We start from the raw sequence: 16,225 nt of genomic DNA, 5'->3' as shown, positions 1-16,225 counted from the left end.
GCTGGTTATCTGCTTTATTTTCTGTATTACCAATCAAGGCTTATTATAGAAAGTTATTTGCGCTATCTCACTACTTATATAGTGTCCGACATAAAAGGGAAAATTACACGACTAAGTAAATATATGCTAGTTAATTATTTAACATAGCTATTAGTTTGAAGAAATTACTTTTTGTCACTAACATATAACCTTATTTACTAGGCCACGTTCAGAATTTGTATAATTCAGTTCATAGTTGTATAAATTCAGAATTTGTATATGTTTATCCTAGCATGTATATAATTATCATGTTTGTATATGATTTGTATATGTTTTGAAAATTTTCTAAATGTATAAATAAATACATAATTTGTATGTACTTACCTTGTTTGTATATTGGTAAGCGAATTATACATACCGAAATAATCATAGCAAACGAAACTATTGCTATGGAGCGTAATTAGGCAAACTGTATTTAAGGAAGTTTATTAAGTTTAATTTTTTGCTATTTATGAAATTTCCCTAGAAAAATACACCAAGTCTCTTAATTTTATATTATTTTATATAATTGCTAAATAAATATAAATGTGAACTCCAAATAGTTTGATATTTTAATTTTAATTTTTTAAGGTGAGGAGTTTTAATGTAGCACTTTTGATCCTCCGGTTCATAGTAAATTCTGATTTTGATCCTCATGATATATGTATGACACAACATATTTAACATTTCGTTAATTAAAATAATTGTTTTTGATCCGCTTATGAAGACATATGTTATATTTGGATCACTTTGAGATTATATTACCGTTAAGTATTGACTAATAACACAAAACATAACATAATAAATGGTCAATTAAGTGGCGGATTAATTCATAATTATGTTAAATTTATGAATATTCACAAACAAAGAAATCAAAAATGCATATTTAATTAATTAAAGATTAATAAATTTAATTAAATATCATAAGGATTAAATTAGAAATTTTTTAAATCTTCATTTTTTCCTTTAACATACATTTGGATGATGGAGAATAATCATCGTGTAATTACCAACATATTTTTCGTGCTTAGTCCGTAAAAACCTCTAAAAGCTTTTGGAAAATAGTAAATGTTTTATCACCGAAAGAACAGCAAATAAAAATAGAAAAAATGAAATCACAAACATTTTGGACTCATTTGTTACACAAATATTAGAAAATATTATATCTCATCTTAATTTTCTTTCATTCTATTCATATCCTTTGATCATTTTCTTGCAAATAGAAAAGGAAAAAAAAGGAAAATTGTTATTTCTTGAGAATTGGAATACATACATGCAATGAGTTGGTAGCCATGGAGATCACAATTTCTTGAATCCTTGCCTTCTCTTTTATGAATAACAAGTGAGTTTTCTCTTTATATTTTCGGGCGTATTATTTGCGATAGATGTTAATTAAGCATATATAATATCTCTGGACTTGTTTGAGATTGAGATTTATAATCTTTTTCGCATTCCAAAAAAATGATCATAGAATTTTTATGCATGCAATGACCGAGACACCTTTTTAGAAAAGGTGTCATTATGCATAACTTCACAATTTCACATGTGTGTTTGTGAATTATTGATTATTGTGTCAGATATATAGGTTGTCTATATCACACGCTTTTGGAATAAAACCATTCCCTAGCGCTTGCATGAACATTGGATGATTCATGCACCTATCTACCCTTTTTCTCATAAAATAATTTGGATATATATAGTTATGAAAAAACAAATCACCATCATTTTAAAGTGATAGAAAAGTAAATTGATTCGAGACGGGAAGTAACTTAGGTCTTAAAAATCAACATACTCCTAGATTCAAACACATTTACAAGCAAAACTGATAATATAATGCCAACATCGCTTACATAAAATTCTGTGTGCCCTACTGCATACATGCACATTTCTTGTCCTTCGATTTCTGTTACTTTTTGTTGTTCTTTGTACCTCGATTATTGTATCATTTTGTTGTAGTTTTTGTTCTGTTATTATCAGTTGTTTTGTTATTATCTATTGTTTCATGTATTACCGTTCGTTCTTTTTGGAATTGTTTTTCCTTGAACTGAGGGTCTATCGAAAATAACCTCCAAGGTAAGATTTGCGACCCTATTTTGTAGGACTACACTACACATATTATTGCTTCTTTTCCCTCGAAACAATAGAATCTCATAATCTTGAAATTATGTATCATTTTATGCAGGACAGAAGACATAATTATAGAGATCATATTATAGAACCACAAAAGAATAAGATGTTTGGATTCAGTATAAGAACAGGTAGGCAAAATGCCTCAGGTTCACCAAGTTCAAAAACAGGATCTCCATCATCTGTTGGTTCACCAAAAACAGCAGGAAGTACAGGTTCACCAAAGACAGAAGTTGGTGAAATTGACACAAGAGCACCTTTTCAATCTGTTAGAGCTGCTGTTAGTTTGTTTGGTGATACTGGTTCTTCACCTCAGGCTAAACCAACAATTAAAAGATCAAAAACCATTGAAGAGGTATGATTACCGGTCGAATTCAATATCTAGAGTCAGTCGATTCAAAATAAGCGTGATCTGAATAGAGTAATTTTTGACATTAGGTCATAATAGTGGCGGAGCTAGAAATTTATATACGAGGGAAGTCAATAAAATACTAGAATGTTCATATTTGAGATTAACACAATTTTTGAACCCCTTTTATCGCAACGTCAAGGACATTCAACAGTTTATATATAATCAAGAAAACTAATGTTTGTCGTATGTGAGACGAAGAATTTTTCAACGAAAGAGATTTGATTGAACCCCTTTACCTAAACCTAGCTCCACCTAGGAAATGTGTAGTGGGTATAATAATAAGAAACACTCATTAAATTTAAATTCTGAATCCGCATATTAGTACATTTTTATTTTATTTAATTTTTGCATGTTTATTTATACATGGTTTATGCCAAAAGCAATAGGTTCAATCTATGTTGTACATACTTTCCAAAAATGTTGACACATCCGTGGCGGATCCTTAAAAAATGCACTATTTTGAGGATCCGACATGCATCTAACGACATTTTTGAAGAGTCCGAGCAACATAGGGTTCAATTACCATATACTAACAACTTTATTTTCTTCTCAGAGGGTGTTAGAGAAGGAAAGTAGGCTTCATTTGGCCCTAAGAGAACTAGATGGCTTCAAAGAACAGATAAGAAGTACAGAGACAACAAAGACTCATGCTCTTCGAGATCTCGAAAAGGCTAAAAGAACACTCCAAGAACTCACAGGAAAGCTCGAGACACTATGCGAAACGAAGCAAGCAGCTATTGAGGCAACAGAGACAGCAAAGGCCCGAGCCATCGAGCTCGAAGAACAGAAATCAAATAAACCTCCAGTAGGCACTGATGCTTGGAAACAGAATGTTGAAGCTGAAAGAGAACAATATCGAACATCTTCTGGTGAACTAAATTCCGCAAAACAAGAGCTTACAAACCTCCGTCAGGACTTTGATGCAGCCCTGACTGCTAAACTGGCCGCGTTTCAAGAAGCTGCAGATGCACAGCATAACGCGGCCATCAATAGAGAGAGGCTAGGTAAGCTCTCGAAAGAAGTCACTACATTACGCGAAACATTAGGACAAGTAAAAGTTGCATCTCTCCAAGCACAAGACGAGCACGAAAAGATTATCCAAGATAAAGAAGTTCACTTACATTCACTCAAAACAGCTAAAGAAGAAGCTGAAGAGAAAATCAGGACCCTCAAAGAGGACCCTGACTCTCAACTAGTAACAGAAAACCTCGTTGAGAAACTCGAGGTAACCAACGAGGCAATCCATGTCTTACAAGAACAACTCAATAAAGTCCAAGCCCTGGATTTAGACGCATATAACAAAGCAAATGAAGAGCTCAATGCTACAAAGAACATGTTGAAAGAGATAGTCGCGGAGGAAAGTTCCCTCCGTGCCATAGTTGAATCCCTTAAACAAGAAGCAGAATGTGTAAAAGGCGAACTCAATGAGCTTAAAAAGAAAGCAGAGGAAACAGAGTCTCTAGTCGAAAACTTAAAATTAGAGCTCGAAAACAGCAAGAAAGATCTCGAAACAAGCATTTCAGCTAAAACACAAGCTGAAGGAGATTCAAATGATTTACCTTCAAGAATCCAACAGTTAACTTCCGAGGCTAATCAATACACAAAAGAAGCAAATGAGATGAAGAAAAACACGGAGTTATTCAAACAAGACGCGCAATCAGCACATGAAACAACTAAAGAAACAGAGGAAAAGCTAAAAATCGCGCTAAAAGAGGCAGAAGAAGCAAAAGCAGCAGAGAAAGTTGCAGATGAAAAGATACACAATCAATCAAGAAACAACAAAACAGACAATTCCACTGATGATAACAACGACGAAAAACATTCATCATCAGAATCATCTAATGGGAAGATAAGACTATCAGTCGAGGAATTTGAGGCATTAAAACGAAAAGTAGAGGGAATCAAGAATGATGCTGACATAAAAGTTGCAACTGTGATGGCACAAGTTGAAACCATCAATGCAAATGAAAAACAAGCAAACGAAAAACTCGAGGGGTTGTTAAAGGAGAAAGAAGATATCAAAACCGCGACACAAGAAGCATTGAAAACAACAGAAATGGCAGAAGCAGCAAAATTGGTAGTTGAAGGAGAATTGCAGAAATGGAGAATAAAGGAACAAGAAGAAGAAGAAATTGGAGAATCATCTAATGGAAATGTTGAAGAGACATAGAAGAGAAAAATTGTATAAAAAAAAAATAAGAACTTTATAGTATAAATTATGGGAATTTTTTTATGTAATTTGGTGTAATGTTTGTGTATGTATATGATTTTTTTTTTCATTTTTATTATTGGTTGATGCTCCTACATCCATAGCATGAGTAGTTAAAGCAAGTGAATGATTTGAAATTCGAGTTATTTCACGGAATAACACTCGTATATATTGAGCTCGTAATGGTACCTCTCAATTCAAAAGTAAGGCATTCAAATGAGCAGAAAGTATATGAATGTCTATTACCTTTCGAGAAATGCAGAGTATGATTGCGTATAAATAGATCCTTTTAGTTCGATCTTAGGACTTTGAACTTCTTTCTTCTACCTTAATTATCTTTTTCGTTAAAAATGCAGAGTAAAATTGTGTAGTAGATCCTTTTACTTCGGTTTTTTTTTAACCCGGCCCATGCATTTTTTACAAGGGATGTCTTTCTTCTTATCTAGGATAAAATTCATAAATAGTCACTTTTCGGCCGTTATAATTAAAAAATAGTTATTATCATGAAATTTCAAATTTCACGCTAAAACTCTAGGATAGTGTCATAGAGTTTCACTTTGGTATATTTGAAACTCCATGCCAATTGCTATTTTTGATTATAGAGCTACATCTCAATTGATGAAGTGTGTAAGCAACTCGCACTCAAAAGGTATAGTTTAGTGATCAATGAAATGATTGCGATGAACATTGGCGATCATGGGGCACAAAATATAAGTGAATTAATTTCTTTTTATCTATCTAAATCTTGATATACGCAGTTACATGGTATCTTGATATGCACATATATACGATAGTTATGTTGGTGGAGGTAAAAGGTATCCGATCATATATTGCAATGCCATCCTGCACTACAGGAAAAATGTGAATTACATGGGGATTTTTCTAGGGATTAGTATGAAAATCCGCAGGAAACTTATTTTCCTGCAAATTTTCATACTAATCCCCAGAAAAATCCCTAGGTAATTCACCATTTTCTTGTAGTGCTGTTTACGTCGAACATTACATTATATAGATAAAAATTTTAAAAGATGATTATATATTACACTAGATATATTGAATAGTACCCTTGATTTCTTAGTTTGATAAAAAGTCTTAACTCCGTAATTATGAGTGTGAAATAATTGAGATGAACGCATATCATGATAATGTTTTGAATTTCAGTACGAATATTCATCGAACTTAATTATTATCATCAATAGGTTTCTTGTTCAATTCCCTTTTAAATAATTCAGTCAATATAATCATATAACAAATCGATCAGCACTGCGATTCTCATACAAGTTTCAACTAATAACACTTAATACATAAAATATAGTCATGTTCAAATTTCGAAAGTCAACGAAATTTTTGTTTGATCGCGATTTTTTCATGTCTTTTAAAAACTTAATTACTATGACTTATAGCACTTTTTTACATAGTTTACAAAATTCTACGCTTCAATTCTCTATCAAAATTTAAAAATTTGACTCTCAAAATTCGAACTATGACACGTAAATTAGGACGGAGAAAATATAATATAATATTGTAAGCAAAATGCATTGACTTTGGACAATTTCATTGGTTGAAAGCGCTGAGATGCTGGTACGTATATTCGGATATTCTTGTACAAGTCTCTATTAGAAAATAACGTCTCAACATTTTTGTTTTAAAAAAATAATAAATTACTCATAACATCATTCATATTCATTTAATTTATTAAAATGAAATGAATAAATTAATGTTGTCTTTTTATTCTATCAAATATGCATATTTTTTTGGGTTGGGGGACCGTGTATTGTCAGACATATTGAATTGAATACTTTTCGTCGAAAAATAGTACAATACATATTAAACGGATTTAGTTACTATCCTTTTTTTCAAAATTAAATATTTTATTGGTTTATTTCAAGAACAAAATGAGAATATTAGAATTAAGAACTTCCTAAATATAGAAATGTAATATTGTTTATAAAACACATGGAAAAAATAAATAAGGCAAAAAAAGAGAGAGTACCAACAAAATACATTTAACATGATAAGTAGTGACATTACATTGAGTGGGTGGAGGCAAGATTTCTATCGAGGGATTCAAAGAGTAACAAAAATGAACAGGCAAAGAAAATTAAACATCTAATATATAATATGTTAAAAAAAAAAATATTTATATATATTGTATAATTTTTCGGTGAAATGGCCGGGCTCAGATAAACCTCCTTCCATCCCTTAGCTTCGCCCATGATCACATTAAGAGTCGGGTGTGAATATTTTTTAGGGGCGTGTGGACATTATAATCTACACGTTCAGTCAACTCCAGTAATTTTAACTCAAATTTTATATATATGTTAACAAAAATCCATTATGTATGCAATAACAATAACATACCCAATGATTGTACACATATCTTGCCTTTATCTTTACATGACAAAGTGGTTGTTTCTAATAATCCCTGGGTCAAAGGTATGTAATCGACGAAGGTTTCGATTGTGCATACATGAAAATCTATTATGTACGCATGAATATTAAATTCTGAACTCATAAAATTTAAATCTTGAATCCGCTTCTACCTTATAATTCTAAAAGAAGAGTTATTTTATAGTTGCTAGCTTACATCATTAGTTTTATCCTCTATATAAAAATGTCTCACTTGGTAACAACTTTTTCCTACACTTGTCTAAGTTTTCCAAACAACTTAAATCTTTTGGAAGCAAATAAGAAAGGACAAACACAAAGTGAGTCTATCATCATTAATCCCCTCTTTGGGATTTTGATAATATTAAGGTTGATCACCATCATCTTGATTTTTCACTAATTTTTAAGAAGAAGAAAACAATGAAAGAAATCAATGACAATAGTTTGATCAATGAAATTGAAGAAGAAGAAGAGGAGGGGAATTTTTATAATTCTACAAGTGATTTGTTTGAAATTGATCATCATGGTGGTGGTGAAGTTGAAGGAAGTTTGTTTTCCTTTGACTTTCACAATCATGAGGAACATGATGTTGTTTATGTTGTTGTTTGGAATAAGAATGTTAGCCAAGAGGAATCAAGCGTGGATGCTTTGCTTTGGACTCTCAATCATGTTGTGACTAATCCAAATTCTACCATTGTTTTCCTCATTTATATCTTTCCTCAAACTAACTTCATCCCCACTCCTTGTAAGTGCTTCTCTCTCTCTCACACACACACAAAGATGCATAAGAAAAATAATATTTAATTCTTGATTTCGTTATTCCTGTTATTTTCTTGAGTCAAGGGTGTATCAGAAACAACATCTATATATTTCAAGGTAAGAATAAAATCTGCGTATGTATTTCCCCAAACCCCACTTATGAAACTATACTAAATATGTTGTTGTAGTTATAGTCTAATGGTTTAGTTGTAGGAGGATTTGGCCACTTTGATTAAGGGGATACTTTGTTCATTCATAAATTCAACCTTGTATCTTTTTATCTTTTTTTTTTAAAAAAAAATCATGATATAATTTTACTCATAATTATCTTAATTTTACCTTCTATTATACTATGAGGTCATGCATACCCTTGTTGTTTAGCATATAGTCTTGTAGTTGTCCTTGATTGTAAAAGAGTTCTAACTCCAAACAAACTGAGTGAATTCAACGTGTCAATATATATTTCTCTAAAGATAAGAGTATGAATAATATCCAAATTATAACAGACGATAAAATTAAGATATTGTTTTGAATACTCTTGACTATTTTACTTTCTTATTATTTGAATTTAGATCTTATTTAGTTTGTTATACTCTATAAAGACACAAAATTATATGAAACTTATTTTGTGATGAAACAACACAGTGGGAATGATGCCAATAGGCCAAGTGAATGAAGAACAGAAAGAGAACTACATGACTAAAGAAAGAAGCAAGAGGAGGCAGTTCCTTCAAAAGTTTGTTGACATTTGCTCTGCTTCCAAGGTGCACATACGGATCACTCTTCATCGGAAAATTATATCACGTATATACGTCAAATATTACTTTGTATACATAAATATATTAATCTTATATTTCGATTATCATACTATTTTGTTGTTGCTACTGTCTCCATATTAGTTGTTAACGTTTTCTTCATTGTCGTTCTGAGGGTCCTCCAAAAACAACCTATCTACCTCCACAAGATAGGAGTAAGATATACATAAACTCTACCTTCCCCAAACCCTACTTTCAAAATTTCACTGAGTATGTTATTATATACATATATATAAATCCTTAACACTCTTAACGAGATTTCAGGCTTCGCCACTGGGAAACAAATGAGTGGAGGTACCCACTTGCATGCCCTGTATAACTAAGGCTGTATGAATATGTGCCATTTTTAACAGGTTAAACTGGACACTATACTTATTGAGAGTGACATGGAAGGCAAAGCTATACTGAACCTCATTCCCATCTGCAACATAAGAAAGTTGATTCTTGGTACTTCTAAAGCCAATCTCAAGTATGAGCAGCAACAAAAAATAACTTTTTAACTTCTACTCTACTTCTCCATCAGTTTTCAGCTGTCATCCTCTTAATCTTGTTTCATGAATTCCTCTGATAGGAAAATGAAGTCAAGAAAAGGTAACGGAACGACGGATGAGATATTACAAAATGCACCAGAGTTCTGTGAGGTCAAGATCATATGTGAAGGCAAGGAAGTTGTTGAGCTGCAGATGTTTGAATCACCCTCTCTCCGATACTCCGGTGGCAGCCCAAAGTCCATTGAAGGCCAGATCCAAAATCAGAATCAAGAAGTCCAGAATGATCAATCCATTGGATGTGGAGGATGTTTCAGAGCCAAGGTCATGTCTTAGATATCATATAGCTCAATAGTGTTCTATCTCAAGGACTTGAAGCATGTAAATTTCTATCACCAAATAACTGGTTTCCATAAGAATCTCCCCTCTTCATCATACCACATATTACATGTTACTTTTTACAGCTATTGTACATACAAGAAGTAATAACACAACATACTCAGTGTAATCCCACGAGTTGGATCTGAAGAGGGTAGTGTATACAGACCTTACCCCTACCTCGTAGAGGTAGAGAGGATGTTCCCAATAGACCCTTGCTAATAAAGAAGCAAATCGTTGTTTTACCATTCCATGAGCAAGGACTAATAAGTGGGCTGAAGATACTGATGTTATTACCTGATACATAAGGAATGACAATGACAAGGAAAAGCAAAAAGGAAAAAAAAAAACTCCCTCCTTTACTTCTGAAAGAGCAAAAAAGCAAATATTACACAGGAGAAATTAAAATGTAGCAAAATTCACTGTGGTCTAGATGTCTTGGAAATACACCGACATCCAAAAGTATGGTTGTCGCATAACTTAAAGATAAGATTGAATCTAAACTTTCTCACACTGTACTGTACCTTTGGGATGGAATACAATCTAGGCAGCATCGAAAAGCAATATACATTGAGCAATCATCTTGCTTAACTTGGTCATTTGGCCAAAAACAGTTTCCTGTTCATGGCAATGCCATCTCACCTAAAGCCACACACTGTTTTTGAGTTATCCAATTGCATACTTCTAACACTTTGTACTTCAGACACTCGCCTTTTACCGTTCAGACATCCTTGTATATATGGAGACTAATAATGATGAGGCAGCTCTAGCTTGAAGCACGTACAAATTCACAAATAATAAGGTTTGACACTGTTATGGACAGTGACAACAGGACCCTGTGCACATACCATTATCCCTGAATTCAGGATTTGCTGTCCACCAATTCATAAAAATTACCAGTCGGGCTGATAATTACTAGAAGAAATCAAATTCGAGGTAGTTATCAGAACCCTTTTGGCTGGGAGCTACTGCTGCTGGAACAGTCTTTTGATTGGTAGATGGTGCTGGGACTGGTAGTCTCTCAAATTCAACCGGTTTAGGCACCTCGGGAGGGCTAGCACAGCGTATTAGTGCCCAATTAACCCCTTCAAAGAAAGGGTGTTGTTTTATCTCAGTTGCCCCTCTTTTGTATGCCAATCTGTTCTGTGGTTCTTTTATGAGTAAACCTCTAATCAGATCCCTTGCTGCAAAACTAACAACTGGTGATTCCGGAAATCTAAGAGGTTGCCCGACGACATTGAATAATGTAGCTCGGTTACCAGATCCTTTAAATGGAGTTTTACCAAACAAGAGTTCGTAGAGAAAGATCCCAAAAGTCCACCAATCTACTGCACTTCCATGACCTTCACCTTTGATAATCTCTGGTGCCAAGTATTCATGAGTTCCCACAAATGACATAGAGCGAGCACTAGTAGGTTCTGCCATGAGCTCTGGTAATGGCCTAACTTGGTTACCTACGTCATTTTTGGGTTTCCGATCCTTCTTGGACTTGCTGGAAAAGATGCGGCGAGAGAAGCATGTTGTAGGAACGACACATGATGGTTGAATGCAGGATGGCTCAATGCACGCCGGCTGGACACAGTATCCAGAGTTCTTCCTGAGAGGCTCCAACTCCAGGGAAGATGTCTTGACCAGCGTTGGGCTAAAAGAACAACAAAGTGATAGGTCAAAGTCTGAAAGCATTATATGTCCATCTTCTCTAACAAGGACATTCTCAGGCTTGAGGTCGCGGTAGATAATCCCAAGCATATGGAGATACTCTAGAGCTAGAAGGACCTCAGCAACATAAAATCTGAAAAGAGAGGAAGTTAATCGTCAGTAAATAGATCACGTCAATTAAACGCTTCAACAACAACATACCCAGAATAGTCCACAAGTGGGGCCTGCGGAGGGTATTGTGTACACAGCCTTACCCCTACCTTGTTAAGGTAGAGAGGCTATTTCTGAAGGACCCTCGGCCCAAGTATCGCATATACTAAAACAATATGAAAAGGAAATACAGTAGACCATATGTTGTTGCATAACTATAATTCTAGTTGGACCACGGGACAATTGTATGCTGAAGGGAACATTAAATATTCATTTCTAATCTCTAAAATGAAACCTTGGAATATGCAAACCGGAATCTGGGGACATAGTAATACGCTCCTAATTTATTCAAAAACAAAATGCAAGTCCCACTTACTTAATTCAGCATTAAGCAACTGTTTATTAGATCCAAACACTGTTATCCCAGAGAGCTAAAACCATGAATTGCTGCTCAACCAAGTCAGCTAATACTACGTAGCAATAAAGATGAATGTTATAATGGAATTGATTTCACAAAGAAAAACGTCTGTGACACAGAAGATGTCCAAGAAAAGGGGCAAGAATCCACCGAACTCCATAAAGGGAAAAGGAGAGGAATTTTGGTAACTTGGTGGAGGAACAAAAAGAATATGAACAGTCTAAACGCGAAAAATAACTGACATCACAGACAATGGACCTTATTACTCGACAAATGTAAATTCAGAACAAGACATTCCCAAAGTGAAGGATGCTCCTAGAACCATGGTAATAGGCTTCCAACAAAATTTAAAGGCCTAGTGCGACATCACTCATCCAGCAGCATAAGGTTCAAGTGCATTTGACAACATTAATATGCACTTCCAAGTAAGAAGAACAGCTAGACTGTTTTGTTGCAACCGCCTTCTCAATTGTGGATCTTCTATTGAAATTACAAAAACAATGATCTTGTAGAAAGCAGTAAAATAACGTGGAACTCAGAAAGTATCAATAGGAAAAATCATATTCAAAAGACTGAAAAGAAGTTATACTTCACTGCTTGTTCAGAAAAATGTTTCCCTGGCTGTCTCTGCCTAAGAGTATGCAGATCCCCTCCAGGACAGAATTCCATGACCAAACATGAAAACTTATCAGTCTCAAAGTGGCTGTAGAGAGAGGGAAGAAAAGGATGATCAAGTGATGATAAAATTTCTCTCTCTGTCTGAGCACGAAGAAGCTTCTTGCGGCTGGCTAAAGATGCTTTATCCATAACTTTCATAGCAAAGTAACACTTGGTTCCACTCAGTTCAGCCAAGTAAACACTTCCAATATCTCCACAACCCAACCTTTTCAGCAGTCTGAAATGGCTCAAACCTAAGCTACCATCTTTAGATCGGACAGCTTGGATAGCTTCCCATCTCACGTCATTTGTTTTGTGGGGTTTATTTACACTGCTGCTAAAACTGCTAAAGGTGCTTTCATCACTCACATCAGTGCTGGTGCTTCCTCTACACATGCTGCTCTTTCCACTCTCAACAAGATCAGCATGATCACTTATCTTGCCACTTCCACTATTTTTGGCTAGATTACTAGTACCATCACTAACTTTTGCAGAAACTGAACTGTTCTTGCTACTAGTTTGGTTAGATGTTTTCTTTCCTTGATCGGTAGAAGACTCAAGTGAGCTTCTGGTTCCATTAACTTCATGATTCCCAGGTGTCGACACATTCTGAATATCAGTGGGAGCATTTTTAGATTTATCAATTGACAGATCATTAGACCCCCTTTGATACTTCTTATCATTCCGGACCCCGTCCACATCATGTGTTGTAATTTTGCCAGATTCTGGCAATTTACCAGAAAGAGCAAGGCTGAGTTCATTCATTTTTGACACCTGTGTAAGAAAAGAGCTAGAGTCATTTGTCTCTGCTGTCTGTCGAGCTCCAACAGGTTTTTGTTTCGGTTCAAGGGGAGCTCTAGCACCAAAATTCGAAGCCATCAGTGACACAATGATACAGATGAATAAGTTACAAAGGAGAGCACGTGTTTCCGTCAGCCATTCCAATTGCCATCATCTTGCTACAAGATTACAGATGTACCTCGCCAATCTGCCAACAAGACAAAAAATTACCCATTAAAAGGACAATTACAAGGTCTAAGCATTCGTTCAGATAATCTCTTCTTGGAGATGATTCAATGTGTTACTGTCAAGTTGTCACCAGAAAAAACAGGTGTGTATGTCAAAAAGGAGGAAATAGCATTTTACTAGACCAACAATAATAACAACAACTACGTCTCAGTCCCAAACAAGTCAAGGTCGACTAATCGAATCCTCACTATTCCATTTAACCATTTCACTTGAGTTACAGTGTTTTGGACAGCGAAAGGCAACAAGGGAATCAACTAAAGTGCTGCTTAGGGTTCATTTGGTAGGATGTCATGTATTAGTCATGGTATTATTTTTTATTTTTTATTTTATAACCGAGAAATCCGTCTGTGACCCGCCCTTTGGACCAATCACAGCCTTCTAAACTCGGTGGATAATGGGCCCGCCCCTCTACCCTTCTCCACTTAAATACCGGGATTCGCTTTGCATGGTGTGGGACTTGAACCTGCGACCTAAGCCACAAATCCTCCACCTTTTGCCACTTGAGCTAGGCCTTGGGTGGTGTAGAATTCAGTCTATGTGGTGTATAACTAATACATAGCAAATCATGGTATTACTAATACAAGGGCTATTAATATATGAATAAGCATGATTGAAGACAGAACTGCACTTAATAAACAAAACCAACCAGCGGATAAGAAATAATCCTAGTATAACTAATCTCAGCATTACTAATCTCATCATTACGAATACACCCTATTCAGTAATATTCTTAAAACACTACCAAACAACCCCTTAGTATTTAATTATCCCTGCTGCAAAACAAATCAAAAACTTAAACCCCGGGACCATGTACAAGATCTAATTCTCTATTAGCCTCAAGCAAATTTGCATGTAGAACCTTATAAACTCTACTTAAGACTGAAAAAACTGATAGCTAAAAACAGATATCAATAAAGCGAACAACCTTAACTTACCATTTAAAACACAGATTACATTATTTTAAAAGCTTATACAACACCATACATGGATTTCATATCCATCAAAGAATCAGAAAAAAAAATGGAAGAAAAAAAAAATGTTTAACAAGAAACCCACACATAAAAAGTAAATCAAGACTTAGACAGCAACCCATGACTTAACCAGACACAAATACAGTGAACATGATTAAGGGTTAATTAATTAAAAATCAGATCTTGATCAAGATTACATTTTAAAGCAAAACCCATATCAGATCCTTAATGAAAACAACAACCCAGATGCCAAAACTGAATCTTGAAGCAACCCCATTTAGATTACAAGAGAAAAATAAGTACCTGAATTACCCTTGTAAACCAAATTGAAGATTTAGCTTTAACTGTGACAAAAAAAAAAGAGTACAGAAGAGAAACAATAGCTCTTTGTATACTCCTCCAGATTAGTACAGTTAGCAGCAGCTTAGAGTGAGAAAGAAGGGAGAGAGAGAGAGAGAGAAAATGAGAGATGTTTTGGACTATCAGGCAAATGAGGAAGAAGAGGGGTCAACAAATGCTAAAGCAAAAACTACCTTTTCTTTTTTCCTTTTTTAATGAAGGGACTTTATTTTAGAGTAATTTTTATTAGGAAATTAGAAAGAAAAAAAAAGTTGGGTTATGTGTAATTATTGTATGATTAACTTATAATAATGAGCATTTGTGAATAAGCACAAAAGAAATTCTAAACTGTGAGCCAAAGTATTGTTCACAAAGGCGAAGTCAAGATTGAAAGCATAGTAGATTTTAAATTAATAATTTATTTATATTAAATATACTTTTTAATGCAAATTTTAATATTTTGATTAAAGTTATTGAGTTTGGTTGAATCTGTATCTCGAAGGCTAATTTCACCTCAGTGAAACATATTATAATTTGAGTTTTTAAATAAAAAATTACCGATAAATTTAAGATTTTGTATTTTTCTTTTTTTTTTTGTTGAAGAGGAGAATTGTTTAATTTTCTTTTTTGTTGTTGATGAGTATGAGATAAATTTCATTTTTCGTGTAGTTGTCTTCAAGTCATATACTCATATTAGACAAGTCTTGTACAATGAGCTCAATCAAAAAAAAATATAATAGAGAATTTTGAATCTATGACCTTCATTTTGGAAATTATCTGTTCAACTAACTCATCGTTTTATGATAATAATTTAATTTTTATTTAAGGGAAAAAAACAAAAGAAAATATTGGGTTATGTGCAATTTTGTGTGTGTATGTGTGTGAGCGTGTGATTCGATATTTGCATTAATATTCTTTTGTAAAAATGGGTCCAAACTCCAAAATCCAAGTCAGTCTCTTTGCTGTCTGCCATGCCCATTGACATCAATTTGGCCTTGGCCTTCAACATATAGTTTGTAAAATGACATATATGCCCTTTTCTACAAATTTTTGTGGATTAACACATATAAAAAATTATTTAAAATATTAAATTCTTATTTCGTGATAATGAAATATTGAAGAAAGAGATGTTATTAATAAACTGGTCACCACATTTATGAGGCTCAGCCTGGCCAAGTTTGGGGACCAATGGAATTAATCGACTAATTACCAATAAATCAATGGATTAATACACATGAAAATTATTTAAAATTTAAAAATTTTATTTTGTGAAATCAAAATGCAAAAAAGTGAAACTAACACACAAGAAAAATATAAAAAGTGAAACTAACACACAAGAAAAATATTTAAAATCTTTGTGACACTAAAATATTGAAAAAAGAGGTCATTAATTAAAAAAAAAATGCAA

General features: G+C 34.0%; 3 protein-coding genes across 3 annotated transcripts; 2 read left to right on the top strand and 1 right to left on the bottom strand.

Annotated features, from left to right (window-relative positions):
- Positions 1–2,251: 2,251 nt before the first annotated feature.
- On the top strand, positions 2,252–4,727 carry LOC102604190 (WEB family protein At1g12150-like). Its single transcript, XM_006350208.1, has 2 exons — positions 2,252–2,500; positions 3,111–4,727. Exons 1-2 carry the CDS (start codon positions 2,252–2,254, stop codon positions 4,725–4,727), a joined length of 1,866 nt encoding a protein of 621 aa, XP_006350270.1.
- Positions 4,728–7,428: 2,701 nt separating this feature from the next.
- Positions 7,429–9,842, top strand: LOC102596903 (U-box domain-containing protein 36). The gene is made up of 4 exons (XM_006350188.1): positions 7,429–7,899; positions 8,559–8,677; positions 9,082–9,197; positions 9,300–9,842. Exons 1-4 carry the CDS (start codon positions 7,575–7,577, stop codon positions 9,550–9,552), a joined length of 813 nt encoding a protein of 270 aa, XP_006350250.1. The 5' UTR covers positions 7,429–7,574; the 3' UTR covers positions 9,553–9,842.
- Positions 9,843–9,936: 94 nt separating this feature from the next.
- On the bottom strand, positions 9,937–14,994 carry LOC102596558 (serine/threonine-protein kinase D6PK). Its single transcript, XM_006350187.2, has 3 exons — positions 14,782–14,994; positions 12,411–13,466; positions 9,937–11,386 (listed from the first exon to the last, which is right to left on the bottom strand). The coding sequence occupies exons 2-3, from the start codon at positions 13,355–13,357 to the stop codon at positions 10,510–10,512; spliced, it is 1,824 nt and encodes a 607-aa protein (XP_006350249.1). The 5' UTR covers positions 13,358–13,466; positions 14,782–14,994; the 3' UTR covers positions 9,937–10,509.
- Positions 14,995–16,225: the final 1,231 nt, after the last annotated feature.

The sequence above is a fragment of the Solanum tuberosum genome, unplaced genomic scaffold (genome assembly GCF_000226075.1).
Source record: "Solanum tuberosum cultivar DM 1-3 516 R44 unplaced genomic scaffold, SolTub_3.0 scf00118, whole genome shotgun sequence".
Taxonomy (NCBI): Eukaryota; Viridiplantae; Streptophyta; class Magnoliopsida; order Solanales; family Solanaceae; genus Solanum; species Solanum tuberosum.
This window is presented reverse-complemented; position numbering and strand designations above follow the sequence as displayed.

What these genes read in the sequence shown, in the direction of transcription:
- LOC102596558 (XM_006350187.2), bottom strand. Translation starts at nt 13,357, where the DNA reads ATGGCTTCGAATTTTGGTGCTAGAGCTCCCCTTGAACCGAAACAAAAA. An exon ending in TTTTCTGAACAAGCAGTGAA is followed by an intron (nt 11,387 to 12,410) that starts GTATAACTTCTT and finishes CTCTCTTTTCAG; the next exon opens with ATTTTATGTTGCTGAGGTCC.
- LOC102596903 (XM_006350188.1), top strand. Translation starts at nt 7,575, where the DNA reads ATGAAAGAAATCAATGACAATAGTTTGATCAATGAAATTGAAGAAGAA. An exon ending in TAACTTCATCCCCACTCCTT is followed by an intron (nt 7,900 to 8,558) that starts GTAAGTGCTTCT and finishes GAAACAACACAG; the next exon opens with TGGGAATGATGCCAATAGGC. An exon ending in ACTTCTAAAGCCAATCTCAA is followed by an intron (nt 9,198 to 9,299) that starts GTATGAGCAGCA and finishes TTCCTCTGATAG; the next exon opens with GAAAATGAAGTCAAGAAAAG.
- LOC102604190 (XM_006350208.1), top strand. Translation starts at nt 2,252, where the DNA reads ATGTTTGGATTCAGTATAAGAACAGGTAGGCAAAATGCCTCAGGTTCA. An exon ending in GATCAAAAACCATTGAAGAG is followed by an intron (nt 2,501 to 3,110) that starts GTATGATTACCG and finishes TTTTCTTCTCAG; the next exon opens with AGGGTGTTAGAGAAGGAAAG.